Source organism: Hippoglossus stenolepis, chromosome 23 (assembly GCF_022539355.2).
Source record: "Hippoglossus stenolepis isolate QCI-W04-F060 chromosome 23, HSTE1.2, whole genome shotgun sequence".
Classification (NCBI taxonomy): Eukaryota; Metazoa; Chordata; class Actinopteri; order Pleuronectiformes; family Pleuronectidae; genus Hippoglossus; species Hippoglossus stenolepis.
Genome location: NC_061505.1, coordinates 5,892,608 through 5,912,708, shown reverse-complemented (window position 1 = coordinate 5,912,708; position 20,101 = coordinate 5,892,608). Strand labels below are relative to the sequence as shown.

At 42.9% G+C, this 20,101-nt stretch overlaps 3 protein-coding genes across 5 annotated transcripts; 2 read left to right on the top strand and 1 right to left on the bottom strand.

Moving 5' to 3' along the window:
• Window positions 1-531: 531 nt before the first annotated feature.
• cnpy4 (canopy FGF signaling regulator 4) lies at window positions 532-3,132 on the bottom strand. The gene is made up of 6 exons (XM_035148452.2): window positions 2,943-3,132; window positions 2,669-2,795; window positions 2,163-2,259; window positions 1,887-2,009; window positions 1,671-1,788; window positions 532-1,156 (listed from the first exon to the last, which is right to left on the bottom strand). Exons 1-6 carry the CDS (start codon window positions 3,025-3,027, stop codon window positions 1,020-1,022), a joined length of 687 nt encoding a protein of 228 aa, XP_035004343.2. The 5' UTR covers window positions 3,028-3,132; the 3' UTR covers window positions 532-1,019.
• A 453-nt stretch (window positions 3,133-3,585) lies between these two features.
• LOC118102300 (calpain-5-like) lies at window positions 3,586-15,066 on the top strand. 3 transcript variants are annotated; one of them, XM_047338876.1, is made up of 15 exons: window positions 3,586-3,684; window positions 3,781-3,890; window positions 5,122-5,459; window positions 7,889-8,073; window positions 10,042-10,173; window positions 10,261-10,472; window positions 10,647-10,839; window positions 10,915-11,108; window positions 11,483-11,560; window positions 11,640-12,063; window positions 12,134-12,256; window positions 12,333-12,529; window positions 13,308-13,426; window positions 13,586-13,722; window positions 13,797-15,066. In XM_047338876.1, the coding sequence occupies exons 4-15, from the start codon at window positions 7,909-7,911 to the stop codon at window positions 13,971-13,973; spliced, it is 2,151 nt and encodes a 716-aa protein (XP_047194832.1). In that variant the 5' UTR covers window positions 3,586-3,684; window positions 3,781-3,890; window positions 5,122-5,459; window positions 7,889-7,908; the 3' UTR covers window positions 13,974-15,066. The 3 variants fall into 3 exon arrangements, with proteins under 3 accessions (XP_047194832.1, XP_047194833.1, XP_035004291.2); XM_035148400.2 differs by lacking the exons at window positions 3,586-3,684; window positions 3,781-3,890 and adding an exon at window positions 4,433-4,798; XM_047338877.1 differs by lacking the exons at window positions 3,586-3,684; window positions 3,781-3,890; window positions 13,797-15,066 and adding an exon at window positions 4,419-4,798 and having other exon boundaries at window positions 13,308-13,496.
• Window positions 15,067-15,431: 365 nt separating this feature from the next.
• Window positions 15,432-18,870, top strand: LOC118102343 (transmembrane protein 272-like). Its single transcript, XM_035148458.2, has 5 exons — window positions 15,432-15,500; window positions 17,173-17,274; window positions 17,362-17,412; window positions 17,517-17,723; window positions 18,316-18,870. Exons 2-5 carry the CDS (start codon window positions 17,217-17,219, stop codon window positions 18,522-18,524), a joined length of 525 nt encoding a protein of 174 aa, XP_035004349.1. The 5' UTR covers window positions 15,432-15,500; window positions 17,173-17,216; the 3' UTR covers window positions 18,525-18,870.
• Window positions 18,871-20,101: the final 1,231 nt, after the last annotated feature.

The following is a 20,101-nucleotide window of genomic DNA, read 5'->3' as shown; positions in this document are numbered from 1 at the left end:
AGCAGGAGCCGCTCAGCTCGGGGTCTGTAAAAACATCTGTGAAGAGCACAATCAACTTTTATCAGATTCAACTTCTGCCCTCATCAGTAATTTGGAAGCATTTTTTTTTATAATAACAGGACACAGGAACTGGATTGAATTACGCTGCCACCATATGTGATCAGAGGAAGTAGTTTTAGATTGAAAAAATTAATTGGAGGAACTGCTGTAGACATTAAACACACAGGACTCACGGCCTGGTATACGAGGGAATATCTTAGGTCACAGTCTGATGATGATGATGATGACAAACACACATCTGGAGCTGCAGTGTAAATGCACCTGTTTTATTCACACTGCACCAGGATGGCAACCAAGGCTGTTGAGAAGCTCATGAGAAACAACATAAGACCACTAGGTGGCAGCATCCGGCCACTAAGAGCTTAGGAAGCTTCTATTTTAAGGTCAAGTGCTGCTTTAATAAAGTATCTGAACTAATAACCTGTCGTTGTTGTGTGCGGACATGAAAAAAATGGTGCTACACATGCAACATTAATATAAAAAGCATTTTATTCAACATGAAAAACTGTACATATTGCATTTAAAGATCTTTTAAAAAAGTTCCTATGTACCATATAAAGTTTGCATGGAGACGGTTGTAACAGATGTTTTAGGCTCAGGGCTTCAAACCTTCATCCAAATATTTGAGTGTTTTAAAAAGGTGCAACAGTTTATAAAAAGGCAGACGCCAGTTATATAAAAATAACAGGATTTTAGTGTTAATTGTATAAAGCATCATCTCACACTGTAACCCTCAATGTAAACTAGAACATGATTTGGCAACAGAGACGGTGCTGAGATTAAATCTCAAACCTTTCACTCAAATGTTTAAAAAGCTGAAACAGTGTAAATACACTGGAATTAATCTGAAAACATGTCTCGCCACATAATTTCAGTTTCTGTCCGTTGATTTCCTGCCAGATTCCGAAGCTGAGGTTTTGTGTTGTCTTCTGCATTTGCCCTTTTCGAAAATGCTTTCCTCACAGTTCCTCGTGTGTCTTTCCCTCCTCCTCCTTTCCGTCATTCGCTTCCTCCTCCTCTTCGGCGCTGTCGCTCTCCGCCTCCTCTGTCCCTCGTTTTTTCCCCACGTCTCCTTTCCACATCTCGCTTAGACATTCTGAGAGAGAGAGAGAGAGAGAGAGAGAGAGAGAGAGAGAGAGAGAGAGAGAGAGAACAATGTGGTGAGGAAGAGGAGGAGGAGGTTTCAGCAAATTCAAGTCACTTTTTGTCCAAAAGTACCCGGAACTTTTAGTCCAGGGAACTAAATGGTTCCTTCAAACCATTGTTCACCTGATTTTTGTCCACGGCCTAAATACCACGGCAGTTTAGGCAAATTATCCTGCTTACATCTGAACAACAAACAGCTGCAACTTCTATTTCTTCACTGTTTTGATGGTTCATATTAAGTTCACTCAACTTGCAGAATATCTTTTAATAAACTTTATCATTACAGACCTCTGTTTCCAATTCCCTCTAATTCCCAATGACTAATCAGAGACGTGTTGATTCCTTAGACTTGAAATTACTTCAAAGTTTAAAACATAAGTTCTTGTAGCTTACGAGTTTCCAAGCTGAAGTGACCACAAAACAATCAACAAGCTGGACCCACTCTCTCTCTCTGTGTCTCCCACCTTGCTCTGATGTCTTGAGGACGTGGGTCTCACAGAGGAAGTTCTCCAGTCTCTGGTCCTGATGGTGGAAGTACCAGTCCTCCACCACGTCCTCAAACTGCTCCAGCATCCTCTCACACTGCACGACACGCAACACACACGTTCCCCCTGTATCAGTATACGCTGTATTTCTATTTCTCACCCGTCCACCTGACAACAGGACAAACACAACTCGACCTGTTTCTTCATGTCGGACACCTCCACCGACGGCTCGTCCCACAGCTCGAACGGCAGACCCAGCTCCACCTTAACTCCTTTATGGACCAGGTTCTTCAGAGTCGTCATGGTCTGACTGGCACCCTGCAGTCAGTGTGTGACACAAATTACAATAGATATTTACAACTGATGAAAAAAACATTGAATCTATTAAAAAGCAAATTTGTTTTCTTTTCCTGTGCACTCATTTGGTTTTATTCCAACAAGGGAACCTTTAGAACTTGAGATGAAGTTCACCTTGGCGTATCGGAGGCTGCCGGGCCGCTCTGCGTGAACGCTGTACTGCAGGATGCGCTCGCAGATGTCGTCGACCGCCTCAGTCAGACGAGTCTCCCTGAAATCCAAACATAGTTTTTAATGGTGGTTCGTCGCTCTCACTCAAACACACACTCTACAGGACCACCGGCTGGTTTCACTCCCTGATGCTGTTCTCATGATAGAAGAAACAGTATTAAGGACCAAATAACACAATAAAAGTAATAATAACTCATTGTAATAATAACTACAAACAATATAATAACTTTACAGTATTATAAAATATAATAACTGTATTTGTAAAGCACCTTTCATGCTAGAAATATAACTCAAAGTGCTTTACATGCAGTATTGATAGAGATAAAAACATGTTTATGAAATAAATCATGTTAGAATGTAATTAATACAAGAGAACAGATTTTAAGTAACGTAAGAACATATTGAATTTGCATTTAAAAGAAGAAGTGGAAGAAAAACCTGGAACTCACGACGTGTTGTATTTAATCTTCCTCCTCCTCCTCCCTGTGCCCAGCACCTCTCCCAGCTCCAGCACCTCCTTGGATCGGCTTGATTTCTGCAGAGCATCCTGCAGCTCCACCGTCAGAAACTTACACACTGACACACACACAAACAACACAAAAACAACACAACTTGTTTAAAACTTTACAGGCAGATTTCAGGACACCTCCATCTGTAAACAGTTAGCATCACAGCAGCTAGCTTCTTCCTCCTCCTCCTCCTCCTCCTCCTCCTCCTCTTTACCTTCGCATTTGTTCGGCAGCCTGTCGTCGTCGCTCGCTGTGACGAAGCCGCAGACGCAAAGTAAAGTCACAATAAAAAGTTTCATGGCGGCGGTTTCTTGTAGAAACGCTCGAGTGAACTGGAAGTTTAACTCTGCAGCGGCCACATCGACATGCCTCACTGCGCATGCGCAATCGACGCCAGATGTTCGGATCCCAGGAGAGAAAGTCGAGCGAAGGCAAGTCGAACTCAGAAGTCTCTCAAAAGGTAAATAAATATTTCCCATAATTTAATGTTTTTACTTTCTACGAGTCTTAAAACCATCTTTAATTTATCTGGACTATTGTTTAGAATAGATTTTCAGACAAATATTATTCGTAAAAAGATTATTATTAGTATGTACTGTAGATTGTTTTTATATTGTATAATCTATATAAATGTATTCAATACGAGAAAACAGATTCAACGAAAGGTTTTAATATGTTCCTATGTTATATTTATTATGAAAACATTTGTCCAACTCTGTCACCTCACAGGAGAAAGAAGAAGTCTGGTGAGTTTGAATCCACTTTCTATAAAAAACAACAAATCCATATATGTTATAAATATGTCTTAAAACTGTATACTTGTATGTATTGAACATCTATGAAAATGGCCATTGAAGAATCCAAACCGATGAACAACAAGGGTGTGGAAATGAAGTTTCATCACCACTGAGGAGCAGCAGACTTCAATAACTTCACAAAGCATCGAACTACAGCAGGTTCATCACTGTTTTGTTTCCACCGGAAACATTTCCAATGTCGTTCTCAGTATTTGCATGTGTCTTCAAATTGACGAAGTTGTTTTTAATTTACAGTGCATTGATAGCATCAACACCGACCTTGTCAGGGCCAGTGAACCTGGGGACCAACAGTCCAGCCCTAATGAGGCAGAACCTCATCTCTGAGGTCCTGGTTAAGGTCACTGGTAAGATGTGAAGGGTTATGTATAAATAAGTCATGGTTAAAGTTAGGTTGGGGTTAAAACCCAGCACTCTGAATGAGGGGCACAGGCATGCAGCGACTGTGAATGTAAAAAAACACAAAGTCCCTCATTAAAACTGGTTAAAATATCATCATAGAAGGACTAAATAAAGAAGTACAATAAGACAAGAGAAGGTTTAAAAGTCCACAGACTCAGGTGGGGCAGCAAGAGTTTTAGTTTCTCCTGGTTAAAATTTTAAGTTAAAATTTCTCACAACCTCCAAGGCCTCTTCCCGGAGCTGTTGAATTATAAATGATGAGGCCTGTTAATGTAACAATTTCAATTATAATAATAAATAAGAGCAATACTAAATGATAACATAAAACCCTTAATACGAGAGTCACATATATATATAAGTGGATCATTGTTTTATTAATGAACCAATTGTAACGTTATCAACACAAACACACTTTCTGGTTCAGCTGTTTCAGGAGGACCGTGCAACCCACAGAATGGGGAATAATTAGCCTGATCTTTGGCAGTGAAGCGGTTAAAATAGACGCCGCTCGCCTCCTGGTTTCTCGGGTGTCAGGGGCAACAAAGTCGACAGCAACAGACACACCAGGAGTCTGTGTGTGTGCGGGGGAGAAGAAAGGAGGGAAGAGGAGAAGAGAGGAGGGAAGAGGAGAAGAGAGGAGGGAAGAGGAGAAGAGATAAGGGAGGAAATGAGGAGAGAGGAGTCACAGAGGCCACATTAACACGAGGAGAGAGGAGAATGTGCACGTCCACCAACCAGAGGAGAAGAGGACACAACAACACACTCCTGGAAAACCCATTAGGTGATGTTCTCCAGTAGCAGAGCGGTGTGCACACAAGCAGGTGTCAGAGGATTCAGTGTCTGAAACTGAAGAGTAAGTGCACTAAGTGTTGTGTTTTAGTGCTGGGAGGGTTTCCACGGCTTCGGATGAGGGTTAAGTCACGTGGGGTCTGTCTATTGTCTGTGTGGAGGGAGGTAGAGTTACACAGCGGCAGTGTCACCCTGTCCTGCACAGGGACAGACACACACACACACACACAAACACACACAGAGTCACAAGAGCTGGGGTCAGGGAACTTCCAGCAGCGCTCACATCAAGCTGCACTTTTCTCCAGCAGCATCACAGAGCTGTTGTTATGAATGTACTTTTTATTTAATTGCATTTCATCGATTGATTTTTTCTTTTTTAATATCCAGTTCCTGAACACAGAGATTAAATGAGTGCCTGGTGGAAATGAATCGACCGCTCCTGACCGATTCAGAGGAAAGAAGAAGAAGAAGAGGGAGGAGGAGACGTTGCTGTGGACGCAGACAGCCGGTTCCTGACAGCTGACTCGGAGCCAGAGAACAGCGGGAGGACATGAGTGGACACATGATGACGTCTTCTCACAAACACAGCATGTACAGTTTTGTCTAAAGAACAAATCGTAGGATTTCCTCAATGACCCGAGGAGGACATGAACCTGGATCTATTCACCCGGGGATCAAGGAATAGTCTCACCTCAGGAAGAGCAAGCGGATAATTTGACTTAAAGGTGAAACACTCGACCTGCACTTAGAGAAATGGTTTATAACTGTTTAACTATCAAGATCTAATTCATGTAATTATTACTTATATTTTTATTAACTCTTGGGGCTGGAAATGATAAAATGATAATGATTACTAATGTAAACAAAAGATTAATCTTGACACCAGCCGAGGACTGGATTACTTTTACTGATTAACTGATGATAGCACATTTAACACACACACACGAACACACACACTAACACACACAGACACACACACTCAACCACCTCTGTATCAAGTGTCTAGTGTCTAGTGTCTAATCTTCAGATAAGCAATCGTTGCAAACCATGTAGTAAAACTTTTATTATTTTATATCATTTAAGAAACATACAAAGTTCATTCTTCACTTACAAAAAACTGTCTGACTTGTTTCAGTTTCTATTTATCCAATTTAACTTGTAGTCACATGGAACAAAAGGTCAAGTTTCTTCTCTTCTTGCACAAACAGTGAAGCCGGCTTTCATTCACTACGTCTGTTTTAATCAGATCTTGCTGCTTCAAGAATTGAATTTAAGTGTTAACTTGTTCAAAAGCATAAATTAAAAAAACATCTCTTGTGGATGAATAGAAGATGGAAATTCTGATCTTTTAAATTACTTGATAATTGATGTTTGACTAAACTGCGAGTTGTATTTTAATCTCACGTTAATATTGAGACACAGTCCGTGGTACATGATACTGTATATCTGCTTTAATATGACATGTGGTACATGTACTTCAGTAAAATGTTGAGATACTTGAGCATTATACATTTACTCCACTTTATTTATTTGATAAGTTTAGTGACTATAGATACTTTGCAGATTGAGAATAATGATACAGAACATATTTATTCATAAGATGATACAGAATAACATCAGACTTTATTGGTTCACATGCACAGGAATCAATTCACAACTACCCAGCTGTATGTGAAGTCATTTAAAGTAGCTGCAACATTAAAGTCATGGCAATGCATCAATTAATCAGTTTAATTAAAACTGCACAGAAGCTGCAGTAATTCTGCATTGTGATGATGCAACTTTTACCAAATTAAAAGATGTGAAGACTTCTACCACCACATGACACGATGCTCTGATACTGTCAGTCATTAATTTCTTATGCACTGATAAATAATTTATTGGAAATCTATGTTTACGTTCGATGTTTTCCTGCCGCTTGTGTGTGTGCGTCTGTATAAATGTGATATAAGACAAACGTCTCTGTTGAGCGATGACGCCGATCTGTTCGGTATCTGCAAACCCGAGCACCTGCAGGGTCTCATCTGTGTGTGTGAGGCCCCGAGCTGACCCCGCTGTGACACACACACACACACACACACACACACACACACACACACACACACACACACACACACACACACACACACACACACACACACACACACACACACACACACACACACACAGTTCATATCACTGATGACTAAACCTTACTGCTGTCCTCACCCTATCCCCTCTACTTAACACACATACACTCGTATAGTCACACGTACACAAACACTCCCTGTAGGACCTCCTGCTTCCTCTGAAATACACAACCCAGATAAACTATGTAAACGCAGATATTCATTGTTGGATTTTGATAGAGTTGTGTAGAAGTGGCTGAAAATTCTACTTTATTGACTGTAGGAGGAAATATCTGTCATGTTCCACTGAAGTGTTTTAACAGAATAAGAAAATCCTTTATTAGTCCCACTATGGGGGTAATGTGTTACAACAGCAGAGACAAAAGCAAAAATACACAGTAAAAGTAATAAATGAGTAAAGATCCAATATAAACACAAGGAAATATTTAACATAAAGTGTAACAACATTGCACATATATGATATTGAAATTGCATGGATAGAAAATGATTATTGCACAAATTAGATTAAATTAATTGTAAAGCTGAGTGACTTGTATTCACAAATATAAATATTAGGTATAAGGCTTCTCTGTTCCTGTTCATTTTAATTTAATACATTTATTTTGTGTTATTTTTTAAACGAGTTTAAGTAATAAAGATAAACTTTGTGCTGCAGCATCTTTGCACTTTATGGATTTGTACACAAAAATACAAGTTTCAGGTTTATTCCTTGAACGTGTACTTTAGTCTCTAGTAATAACCTGTGTACCTGTTGAATTACAAGAGACCTCTTTAAGCCTTCAAATACATGTAGTCAATATCTTTTAAAACATAAAACAACTGGACAATTTAATGAATCAAATCATAAGCAACCAAAATACTCAGTGTTTTTATAGACTTCTTAAAAGTTTGCTAAACGTTCTGTCGGTGTAACATGACTCTACCAGTGGAGGTTTAGTAGCTCCACTCGCTCACATTTGACCCCTGCAGTTATTTGTCATTTTTTCCCATAAACCTGTCACATTTCTATTTATTTCTTTCCTCAGGCCTCCTCCGCTCGACGAGAATGCCCGAACGAGTGAGTGACTTCCAGGGTCAGAGCTTTCACAAGCTGAGGCGGGACTGCCTGCGTCGGGGTGCGCTCTTTAAAGACCCCCTCTTCCCCGCCACTGCCCAGTCGCTGTTCTACAAACGGGAGCCCCCGCCGGGTCTGACCTGGAAGAGGCCGAGGGTGAGTCGGTGTGAGGTGGGGGGACAAACGGGAGGATGGGGGATAAAAGGATGGGGGACACGCATTAAATAAAAAATTCCTGTCGCAGCAGTTCAGGCCTCTACTACAGAGTTATTTTAAACATCTAAATCCAGTGTCTCGCTCAGCATGTTACATTTCCATCAGATTAGTTTAATTAAAGCACCTTCTATTATAGGACAGGCGTCAGGGAGTGAAACCTTAGCACTGCAGGAGCAAGTGGAGCAGGCTGCTGACGGACCTCTATATTGTGTGTGTGTGTGTGTGTGTGTGTGTGTGTGTGTGTGTGTGTGTGTGTGTGTACAATTGACTTGTGCAACAGCAACAGATATTTTAGCCCAGATGTTTTTAGCACAGTGTTTAGATGGGCGTGGCTGTGTATAAGTATAAGTGTTCATTGTTGCTACACGAAACCAAGTGGCCTTTAATGGTGTCATATACTGGAATAAACACAATGGAATGAGAAGATAAAACCCAAGGTCAAATTATTTATTGTCCAGAGCAGATAAACAGGCGACATGATGTTTACGATGAAACAAAGCGTTTCATAGAACAGTTTAAAATGTTCTGAGGAAATGCAGAAACAGATTAGTAAAGGACTAAAGATAAACATTTATTATGATCACGAGATATAGAGATACACATTTTACAAATTTCAAAATCGTCACTTATGCTCATTTCTTTAAAATAAAAAATGTCAAGTCGTTTCCACTTCCTCCCACTATCCAGGATTTACGCTGCAGCCAGCCACCAGGGGGCGATCAAATACGCTTTGGCTTTACTTTTAAGGGTCTCTGGTTCTCCCCAGCTGTGACCAGACTTTTCATGGACTTGAGGCTCTTTGTTTTGTTACTGGTTTGGACTTTTATTTCTGTTTTATCGACTCCAAACTTTGTTTATAGCTGTGTATGACAATAGCTCCTGGTAAATAAATCAATTAATGCGAAGTCGAGACACACACATGAGGCAGAAACATTGATGGATGGATTAACTAAAAAAGTAGTTAATTTAGTTAATTGATAATTAGGTAATTGTCTATTTATATTTAGAAATGTCTGTGATCATTAATTGGTGGAAGAGAAAGGGTTAATGGTCTTGTGTTCCTAATGCTCCACTCAGGTATTTACCAGCATTTATCAGAGGGAGTTGGATGATAGTGTGACGTCTGTTGCCTCCATCACAACAAACACACACACACACACACACACACACACACACACACACACACACACACACACACACACACACACACACACACACACACACACACACACACACACACACACACACACAACATTAAACTCACACCAAACTCCGTCCAGTTCGCAATCTAGGTGGCCCCATCTGCTCATCTCCACTTAACATGAACTTAATATCATCTAAGAGCTGGATTAGAGTTACAGTGAAAGAGGTTATGACCACCAGGAGTGTATCGTGTGTGTGTGTGTGTGTATCATGTGTGTGTGTGTATCGTGTGTGTGTGTGTGTGTGTGTGTGTGTGTGTGTGCGGCAGCAGTTCTGCGGTTACCTGACTCTGTCCAAACTGAGATCAACAGGTCTCCACTGACAGGATCTGTCTCCTCAGCAGAGCTCTGACACTGAATCAGCTCCCAGGCCTCATAAAACACTGAGACACCGCTAACTGCTGCACTCATTAACCACACGGCTCATTCCACTGCTAACGCATCTAGAGCTTCTACGTGATCAATATATTTCATATTGACAGTTGATCAAATGGATGATTTACCCGAGGAACCACTCAGGAAGACTTGAAATGTCACTGTGTTGTGTTTTATTTTAAATGTTGTATTATTTGCTATAAAGTTATATTTGACCATTTATAATAAAAGTTAGCACCGAATGAAAAGGTTTGCGTTTAGCATATTGTCATATTTAGCAGCTAAATAACCACATATTGATGTTTCTCTCTTTCTTTTCATCCCAACCCAGGAAATATGTAAGGACCCTCGTCTGTTTGTCGATGGCATCAGCACTCGGGACCTGCACCAAGGCAGTCTGGGTAACTGCTGGATGGTGGCTGCTATTTCCTGCCTGGCGTCTGAGCCATCTCTGTGGAAAAAGGTTGAGTATTAGTCTTCTTTTCCTCCTTTCCTCCCTTGTCACTTGTTATCCTCTTTTTAAACCTTCACGTCTTCCCTCATCTCCCAGGTCATCCCTGACCACGTGGAGCAGGAGTGGAACCCCAAACGTACCGACTTGTACGCAGGAATCTTCCATTTCCGGTTCTGGCGCCTCGGCCGTTGGATGGACGTCGTCGTGGACGACCGCCTGCCGGTTAGCGGGGACGGGGTGCTGCTCTTCTGCCGCTCGGCTACACCACGAGAGTTTTGGAGCGCCCTGTTGGAGAAGGCCTACGCCAAGTGAGTGGCGAAACATTGACACTGTCATTTAACATCGGAGAAACTGCCAAGCAACAATTCAAATAACTGTCAAAATAAGTGCGAACATGATTTTGCTAGTCTACTTCTTGGTGTTGAAGTCAAACCCCTTTGGAGGGAAGAGGCCAAGACTTAATGGGTCACTGTGCGTCGTAGGCTCAACAGCTGCTATGAGGCCCTGGAGGGAGGAAACACTGCCGAGGCCCTGATCGACTTCACCGGGGGAGTTTCGGAGCCCCTCGGTCTGGATCGCGAGGCCCTCGGCCTGGGCAGCGACCACAGGAGGACGTTCTTCCAGACGTTAGCCAAGGCCCACGAACGCAAAGCCCTCATCACCTGCTCCATACGGGTAGGGCCTTCTGTCCTGAGAATGAACGACTTTATAGAAAGTGGATGATGGGCTGAAATGTGTCACATCTCTCAGCCAGCAGAGGGGGAGACGGTGGAGTCGGTGTTGGACTGCGGCCTGGTGCGAGGACACGCTTACGGGATCACAGCGGTGAAGAAGGTGAGGCTGGGGGAGAGGCAGCTGAAGACGGGCGGGGCCTCCAGACTCTTCATGGTGCGTATGAGGAACCCGTGGGGGACCACAGACTGGACGGGTGCCTGGAGTCAGAGGTGAGGGCACAGTGAACCCCGCAGGCACCTCATCTCCCACATGTTAGGCTGCTGGCTACATTACACGTTTTGCAGGAGCTCTGGGAATTAAATCTCTCCCGGCATTTAACAGTGTCAGACATTTTTAATAACATTTTACAACGCCACTGAAACCTCTTTGGACAATTTGTGACATTTTACAATAGCTATGGAAACGTTTTACAAGGGGACATCTGCCGTTTTCATTATGAAGCTCTGAGAAACTCTTGAAATGGCCAAAAACGGAGCCATAAAGCTTTTCAGAAGTTGGAACACAGCTTGTATTTTTCATATGTCATTTCCATTGTGTTTGTCCAGCTGCCTTTGACTTTACTGGTGTCGCACGCCCCCTGCAGGTCACAGCAGTGGCAGCAGATGAGTCGCGCAGAGAGGGAGAAGATGGGCCTCGTAGTTCGTGACGTTGGGGAGTTCTGGTACTTTGGTTTTTACTATTTCTTCAAATTTATTTGCGTTTATCGTATATATTTTTGATTCAACTTTCCTCTCGCTCAGGATGGATTTCCAGGATTTCTGTCACTACTTCACAGACGTGGTCGTGTGCCGGCTGGTGGAGAGAGCTCTGCTGTGGCCGAGCTCTCATTGGAGAGAGGTCCGCTGCTACGGGGAGTGGGCCCCGGCTCCCAACACCCCCGGGTCACCTCCGTCCACCGTCTCCCACAGCAGCTACGAGTTGACCCCAGGGAAGAACAACACGAAACCCGGAGGGCCCGAGCAGCGCGGGAACCGGAAGGAGGCCCGGCTCGGGGAGAGTCAGCAGGGGGGACGGAGAGGAGGAAGGCGGGATAGGGCTGCTAAAAAAGTGATGGAGGACGACGATGGTGGAGAGGGGGATGGAGGATGGACGGCACAAGTGGACAAAAGGAGTCGGTGTGGAGGGTGCATCAACCACAGAGAGACGTTCCTGCACAATCCACAGGTAACAGTGGAAGTGTTTGAATCAGAGCAGAAAACATACGAGATGAACGTGGCTTTTTCTTCCTCGACAGTTTATGTTTGAGGTCGGAGCCAAAGGGGAGGAGGTGCTGATCTGTCTGCAGCAGGAGGACAGGAGGGTACGCAGGAAAGACGGAGGAGGAGACAACCTGCCGATCGGCTTTGAGGTCTTGAAGGTGAGCGATGGCTCGTGGACCCAAAATATCGACATTTACGCGCTTTCTCAAAGTCTGCGAAACGTGTCGTCCCCAGGTGGAGGTGAACCGCTGCAGCCGGGTGCAGTGTGTGGTGGAGCAGGCGGCCAGCTCCGTCTACATGGACTCCCGCAGCGTAACGCTGAGGGCGACGCTGGCCACAGGCCGCTACGTCGTGCTGCCCACCACCTTCCTGCCGGGCGCAACCGGCCGCTTCCTGCTACGACTCTTCTCCCATTCCCACGTCAGTCTCAGGTGTGTGTGTGTGTGTGTTTTCCCAATGAACTGTGTATAAAAGTGAAGCCAAAACATCTTGATCACCCCCTAGTGGCCGGCTGCAGTATACACCCTGCCGCAAAAGTCCACAAGGCAAAATTGTGGCAGATTTTTTTAGACTGCTGTTGATTAGCATTGATCTCCCACAAAGGAGCAGCTTTAAAAATGAAAGCATGGAAAATGTATATCAACAGCTGAAAAAAACAATATGACAATAATAGCATAAACACTATAAAACAAAATATGTAGTGAGGGTTCGGGTTAATCTATAAGATCCACGCACACCAGCGTTGCTACTGTGAGAAATGCAAATGACTTCCTGTGGTTTAGAGGATTTTATACGACACGTCTGAAGTAACTAAATGTAAAATGCCATCAAATTACTTCACTGGGATGTTATATTAATTTTCATAGATACAGGACCATGTACCCTTATGTAGTTAAATGATATAGTTTATTGCAATAGTGCTTATGTAGATTTGATATGTAACATTCTTACAATCCTTGTGTACCACTACATTTTTTTACATGTAGAAAAAAGAGAAAAATAGATAAGGAAGAGTCCACACATATAGACAAATGTAATCAGTTTATATTTATATCAACACGTTCTTCTTCTTCTTCTATGTTCGGTTTAATGACGGGTGGCCACCGATGTCAAGGTGCATTACCACCCAAAACCTTGAAAGAACACATTGTCGATCGTTTCTTTTACTTGTTGCCAGATGTTCCTCTTCAACCCGTTTTCTTCATGCAGGGAATTGAAGGAGGATTTGCCGCCTCCCTCTCTGTTCCAGTGTTTCCTTCCTCAACCCACAGTGGTGACCAGCGTCCATCTCCGCAGGGCGTCCGGACTCAGTCCTCCGAAAGAGACAGGTGGCTCAGCACATCTCCTGTAAACAGTTTATCTCAAGAACGCCCTCGAGAGAATCCTTTCAGATTTGACGTGAATGTTCCCTTAGACTCACTCACTTAAAGGTCAAAGTTCAAGGTCACAGTGGCCTCACACCATTTTATATTGTCTACGCCCCTCAGCTCCAGATGTTTATGCCGTGGTGAGATGTGAGAACGACGTCATCAGGACGCGGGTGTTCAAGGTGGAGGGAAACCCTGAGTTCAACCTGCGAACCCTCTTCTACAGGAGACGCCCCGACACACACATCTCTATTGAGGTATTCACATTTCTGACACACACACACACTAACAATAAAAACACACACTAACGATCCTCATCTGTTGGGTGCAGTTGTGGGGCCGAGGTCTGCTGTGGGACTCGCTGCTCGGCGTCGCTCGACTCCAGACGGCGGAGTCTGAGAGGACTCGGAGTCATGTGATCGATGTGCGAGGTGGACAGTCCGGCTCGGGATGCCGAGGTTGTGTCCACGTCGAGACGTCCTCCAGCGTCTGCCTCACAGACTTGTGACAGCATCGCCCGGTTGCCCTGGTAACTACATCACAAGCCATGGCAACCGTCGTCTTCCCTGCCGCCAAAATAAGTTTTACCGTGTGCTGTTATAATATTTATTAATCTTACTGTTGTCGTCATCGTTGTTTTCTTCTCGTTGCTGTCTGTTGTTGATATTTTAAATATGAATATACAAAAATCATGTTTGCATTATGATTAAATGATAAGAAATGTGTGTTTTTCATATCAATGTGTCTAAATATCTGCATTTAGTAAATGTAAATTTGTGTATTTTGCTATTTTAACCGAATTGAACACATTTACAGACGTATTTTTATTAATGTGTTCACTTCGGCCTTTAGCCCAGAGAGGTGTGTAGCAATCAGACGGGTTTGCATTCCTGCTTGTTTGCTGACTCACTTCTGCTGATGTCCAACAGCTTTGTCTCTGAGAGAGATTAGAAGAGACCCGGTCAAACCTATAATAGACTTTGACTGATAAAAACCTCTTTGATGTAATATTTTGCATTTTTATATATTCTATATTGGGTTTTTTTTATTGATGCACTTACACAAGCAGCTTATGTTACTCTAGAAAATCTGCTGTCAAACTACATTCTGGCCGGACGCTCGGAGCCAAGTCCACACCCGTTTCAATACAAACTGTGCAAACTCAAGATAAACGACGACGGCTCATTGTGTCCTCGTAGTTATCGTTTTCTCATTTGGCAGAATTTGTTTATCAGGAGGCTCGGGCTGTTACTGAGTGCTGCTTTACAACGTGGAGTATCTTAAACTAACATTCATCCCCTGTGGTACAAGAATTACACATGCTGCTGCAAGTCAAGGTTTTACTCACTACTTTTCTTTCTTTCTTTTATTTTTTTTCTATGTTACCCTGTCAATCATCTCTAAATGTCAGGGAGCATGATTCAAACTGCGTGACTTTCATTTCACTCACCTTTACTTTCATGTGTTTCAACCCACGTTGTTTAAACACTGTTAATAAACATCTGAACAAGCATGAATGTGAAACCTCCTGATATTTCATCATCCTAACGCTGCTGTTAAACATCTCGTATGTCGTAATAAAGTGTTCATTTTACATTGTGGTCATTTTTGTAATCCTCATTTGTGGCTGCTTTACAGTGTCAGAATTTAAGAGGAAATAAAATGTGCAGTAGCCAACACAATTCACATAATGGCTCACGGAACTATTCCTGTTTAAGGTAATACAAGTACAATTTGGGGATTTTTTTATTAAGCAATCTTACTTATATCTTAGATTTCTCTTCTACCTAATTGATCTTAATGTTTATTTTCTGTGTCTATCTTCTTAGTGTTTATTGTACATTTAAGACATTTCGCAATATCACAAGATTTCCTCATAATAAAAAAGAACACACACCCTTGTTATCAGCTGACCTCGTGAGCGCGCCTCCTCCTCCTCCTCCTCCTCCCCTCTGTCTGTGCGCGCTCCCGTCAGGTGGAGCGTATGCCCCGGTGCAGGGCGCGGTCCCGTCACTTCTTCAGCTGGAGACAGGAGGTGAGTGTTTGGAGAGTTTTGACTCGTTTGAATGAATCAGATGTTATGTGCAAAGTGGACGGGTGTGGAGGGAACCCATTATCGGACAGTAGACTTTGTGTCTCCGGTGTGTCTCCGGGAGGACTTTTCAGAAATATTGAGAAGGTTTGACAGCTTCAGTTTCCACGTGACTTTGTATTGAAACAGCCTGCACTCATTTCTGTGGGATTTACTGCTTGTTGTTGTTTATTCGTCAGAAACTATGTGTAGCCAAGAAACATAAATATAAAGTTAACTTTCCTTTAGGCAAACTTAAGTTCTAGAGAACTAGTGTGTGTTTTACACTTTCTTTAATTCTCTCAGTCAGTCATCTGTCTATCTATCTATCTATCTATCTATCTATCTATCTATCTATCTATCTATCTATCTATCTATCTGTCTGTCTGTCTGTCTCTCTGTCTGTCTCTCTGTCTGTCTATCTGTCTGTCTATATAACTGTGTTTTACCTTCCCACACTTTCTTTAATCCTCTTTATTAGTCTTAATTTGTGTTATCTGAGTTCTAGACATGTCTATATATAGATTCAGTTTTACTTTCCCACACTTTCTTTAATTCCCACACTTTCTTTGGGAGATGTTCTGCACAGGTCGCTTCTTGTCGCCGCTCTTCCTGTATTGTTGGTATGACAGGCTTCCTGTAGGAATGCAGTCCAACCTCTTGTCAGTCAGTGGTGAAGTAACTGTAGCGTGTGTGTCAGCTGTGTCGCCTGTCCTGCTCTGCGTGGGTTAGAAATCCCCTCAGCCTGATGATACCTCCTGACATTTATAAATAGGAACTGAAGTAATTTATGCTGAGAAGATCCGTACTGAAGGTAACTGACCTAATTACCCAATAGCAGCCTTAATGGAAAGCCTGCATTACAAACTGAAAACAGGAAGAGGGGGGCATTTAATGACCAGTCCAATGTAAAATAAAAAAACAAACAATCCTTTTGCATCATGGGAAATGTACTGGGGATTTTTTGTGTGCGTTTGCCATACCTGGGGCCAAATGCTGCTTTGATTTTGACCTTTTCTTGTCAAATCTTTGGAATAACCCTTTAAAATACTGGTTATAAGATAAACAAAATACCTGAACTTGGTTGGAAGTTGTTGTTTTTTGGGAATTTGTTTTTGCCAATTTTTATCGTCCAACTGATAAACAGGTGGGGCTCAAATCTGAATCCTACTTTCGTGTAGAAAATATGAATCCTTGAATTTTAGGAATTTGATTTTTAATCTATTGTTTATGCACAACGGAAAGAACAAGACCAATGTTAGCACTGGTTTTTCTTGCATTTCCGTCACTCCCTCCATGTTAGTTGATGGGGCACATTTGAAATTAAATTAAAGATGGCTTCTCTCATTGAAGGGAGTTCTTATTATACTGATGTCCAACTCCTTATTGGTGGAGCACGGATGTGTTTACTAAGGTTAGCATGCTAACACGCTAGCCCGGGGTCGGTCGTCTCTGCCCTGAAGTCACGCTGCTTATTGAGAGTGACGGCGAGCGACCATCACCAACACGTGCTCCCGCAAACAAACCACGTTCAGCAGCAGGGAAAACGAACATATATCACCTTTAAAACCTTTGATTGCACTTTGTTTTCTTCTTGACTCTGTGCCCCAGAGTTCAAGTTTTTAATTCTTCTCAGTTGTTGGTCTTCCTCTGCAGGTCAGAGCCCTCGCCACCGATACGATGTCAGGGTTTGCGCAACGCATCCCCCGCCCTCCTCAACCAAAGGGACCAGCTCTAGGTGAGTTCAGTTGAATCACGCTGACATTATAGCTCGGGAAGAGAAGCTCAAAGTGACAATTAAATCAATTTCTTTTTCTTCTTTCAGGATTATCAAAGTTGTTTGGTTGCGCCATTCCTATTGCTCAGATCGCAATTGGTGAGTGAGAGACTTGTTTCGAGGTTTTACTGAAAGAACAGAGAGTCTGCATTTTTCCTGATGAGAACATGGACTGACCGGCCTCTCGTCTCTGTATCCACCAGGTGCAGTGTATCTGGATGACTGTCCGGTGCAGCACTACATCCCCATCTATTTGATCGTGTCGGGGGTGTTCGGCCTGATGCTGGCGCTGCTCTCCTGCCTGCCCTTCTCCCAGAAGCCCGAAGACGGCACCACCAACCCGCTCAGTACAGCCTGCATCACGTGGAACTCATTGACGTCCTGCTTCCTCTTCTGCTGGTTCATCGCCGGTGAGTTACAAGTAGCGGTGGGCAGGCGAATGAGCCGACACACAGGGAAACACAACAGGAGAGGTGCAGGGGTTGGTGTAATACTTGATTCTGGCTGGATGGTTTCAATTGTCATTCTAAATTTACGCCAGAAATTTAAACCATCCATCAATCCATCCATGCGTTGTCTTGCACTTATCACATGTGCCTTACTTGCTTCAATGGAGGTGCACCAGTTGGAGAAACCACACACTGCAGTAACATGAATGAGCCACTAGATGTCCACCTTGAGTTTAATCTAGCATCCCACACCTTTGTACAGTTACAAGGCTGCACACACACACACACACACACACACACACACACTCCTTTATTTGAAATATTCTGTTTGGATTCAACCCTCTACGCATGAGGTATACTGTCTGGTCTTAGGTCATTTATTAGACCACAGAAATAAAGTGAATGCAGCAAAAACAATGTAACTTAGAAATGATACAGACATTTTACACGAGTCTGGAAACTAACAAATGAAGAGTGGAACTGCACTGGTCGATGGAGGCATCATGAAACAATCCAAAGTGTATATCTCTTATTTGTTTTTTGTTTTTTTCAGGCAATGTGTGGATCTACTCTATTTACCAGCCCGAATACACCAAGAACTCAACGAACGTGGACATTTACTGCAACAAGACGCTCTACCTGTTCGCCTTCTGGATCACGACTCTGGTCTACATCCTCTTCGGCGTGATCCTGCTGTGCAGCTGCTGCGTCATGGTCTGCTTCTGCCTGTGTGGCCGAGCCGACGCCGACGACAACATCTAGAGACTTTTGCCGGGGGGGTTGTGCGTGTCTTCTGCGCACATCACGTCAGGGTTTTTGTGTTGCACGCGCTGCGAGGCTGCGAGTATGCTGTGCAAACAATGGAGAAAACTGTGTGAGAGGCACGTCGTGTGCAACAAGACAAATCAGTTTAATCAGCTGTGTTGTGGCAGCTCTGAGTAACTCTGAAGAGTCAACAGATTTTTTAACACTGATTATACATAAAGATTCCTAATCGCCGAGCCCTCCCTCACTGTCTCTCCCAATATGATTTGTTTATATGTGCAGCCGGAAAATTGGGCTCAAGCTTTGTACATGATGAAATGATTAAATGGCTGATCTGTGTGTATTCAGTTTGTCTTGTAGTTTATTTTATTTCACTCATAAAACAAACTAATTTAACTCATTGTACTTCTCAGTTTCCCCATCGGAGGAATTTCAGACTTTCTAGGATCCTGTAATTTTTCTCTAAAACCCAAATTATGTTTTTTCAACAAAATATATTTCCAGAACAAGCAATGTCGGTCTCAGACTTTCAATTTCTCACACAGAAAGAGTTTAAAGGAAGTGTGTGTGGGTAGTTTGAGGAACTGCTTTTTTTACTTTTCCTTGATGACGACCATTTTTCAGGAACTCTCCGCCCTCCTTGTTTCCCCCCTGATTCCCCGCTCGGCCCTAATGTGTCTCACCTGTGCTCAGTTGTCTCCCTGCCTCCCAGTTCACTTTTCTCTTCATGTGACCAGTAAACTTTGTGCTCTAGTTTTTCCGCTCACATCTTCTTTTTACTTCTGCTTCATTCCTCGATTTTTGCGTTTAGGACTTTCAGTTTGACCCGCCTATCCGCTGACCAACCACAAACTGTAAGCCTGCATTAACTGTACGATCATTCAAGACTTCAGTTCTTTTTTATGGAGCATTTTGAAATAAGAAATCCACACCTGTGCACACTGAGGCTCACATGCAACTATGTTCTTGCATAAAGACGTGTCTGCAAGTTCTTCAGACACGTCTAACGTAACCTGATAGTTTGTACAACCACGTGTTTTTAATAAATTGACAATTATCTTTGCATTTTCTGGAAGCTGTGTATTTTTCTGTATATTCTGTTGTGTTTTAGTTTGACGATCTCTTCCTACTGAAAGCTTTTCAGGGAGGAAGTTAGCCTCAGTATGGGCAGTTGGTCTCATGGTGATGTCGACACGGACAGATTTCAGTGTCAATGTTCATCTTACTGTGTAGAATTCTTTGTCGCTATTCCTAGAAATTGAAACATTAACATAACCTGAAAGAGCTCTTAAAATGGCCGGGGAGGGGTATTTCATCGGTTGCAATCTGTAACTCTGCCACTAGATGCCACTAAATCTCTGTTGCTTTAATATACATGACACATGGTGTGGAGAACTGATCAATCTCTCTGTTCTGTGTGTAGAAATATATTCTGCAAAGACAACTGTTTGAGGAAGCCAAGGGATCGATGATGATGAGGAGGGTGGTGTCCTGGTGTCTCCTTCCTCCTCCTGATGGCTCAACACTGGTAGGGGAGTCCATCTATATGTTGTTGTGGTTGATGATGATGCATG

What these genes read in the sequence shown, in the direction of transcription:
- cnpy4 (XM_035148452.2), bottom strand. Translation starts at nt 3,027, where the DNA reads ATGAAACTTTTTATTGTGACTTTACTTTGCGTCTGCGGCTTCGTCACA. An exon ending in TGTCCGACATGAAGAAACAG is followed by an intron (nt 1,789 to 1,886) that starts GTCGAGTTGTGT and finishes CGTGTCGTGCAG; the next exon opens with TGTGAGAGGATGCTGGAGCA. An exon ending in CCTCAAGACATCAGAGCAAG is followed by an intron (nt 1,157 to 1,670) that starts GTGGGAGACACA and finishes TCTCTCTCTCAG; the next exon opens with AATGTCTAAGCGAGATGTGG.
- LOC118102300 (XM_047338876.1), top strand. Translation starts at nt 7,909, where the DNA reads ATGCCCGAACGAGTGAGTGACTTCCAGGGTCAGAGCTTTCACAAGCTG. An exon ending in ACGGGTGCCTGGAGTCAGAG is followed by an intron (nt 11,109 to 11,482) that starts GTGAGGGCACAG and finishes CGCCCCCTGCAG; the next exon opens with GTCACAGCAGTGGCAGCAGA. An exon ending in CATTCCCACGTCAGTCTCAG is followed by an intron (nt 12,530 to 13,307) that starts GTGTGTGTGTGT and finishes TTCTTCATGCAG; the next exon opens with GGAATTGAAGGAGGATTTGC.
- LOC118102343 (XM_035148458.2), top strand. Translation starts at nt 17,217, where the DNA reads ATGTCAGGGTTTGCGCAACGCATCCCCCGCCCTCCTCAACCAAAGGGA. An exon ending in TATTGCTCAGATCGCAATTG is followed by an intron (nt 17,413 to 17,516) that starts GTGAGTGAGAGA and finishes TGTATCCACCAG; the next exon opens with GTGCAGTGTATCTGGATGAC. An exon ending in CTTCTGCTGGTTCATCGCCG is followed by an intron (nt 17,724 to 18,315) that starts GTGAGTTACAAG and finishes TGTTTTTTTCAG; the next exon opens with GCAATGTGTGGATCTACTCT.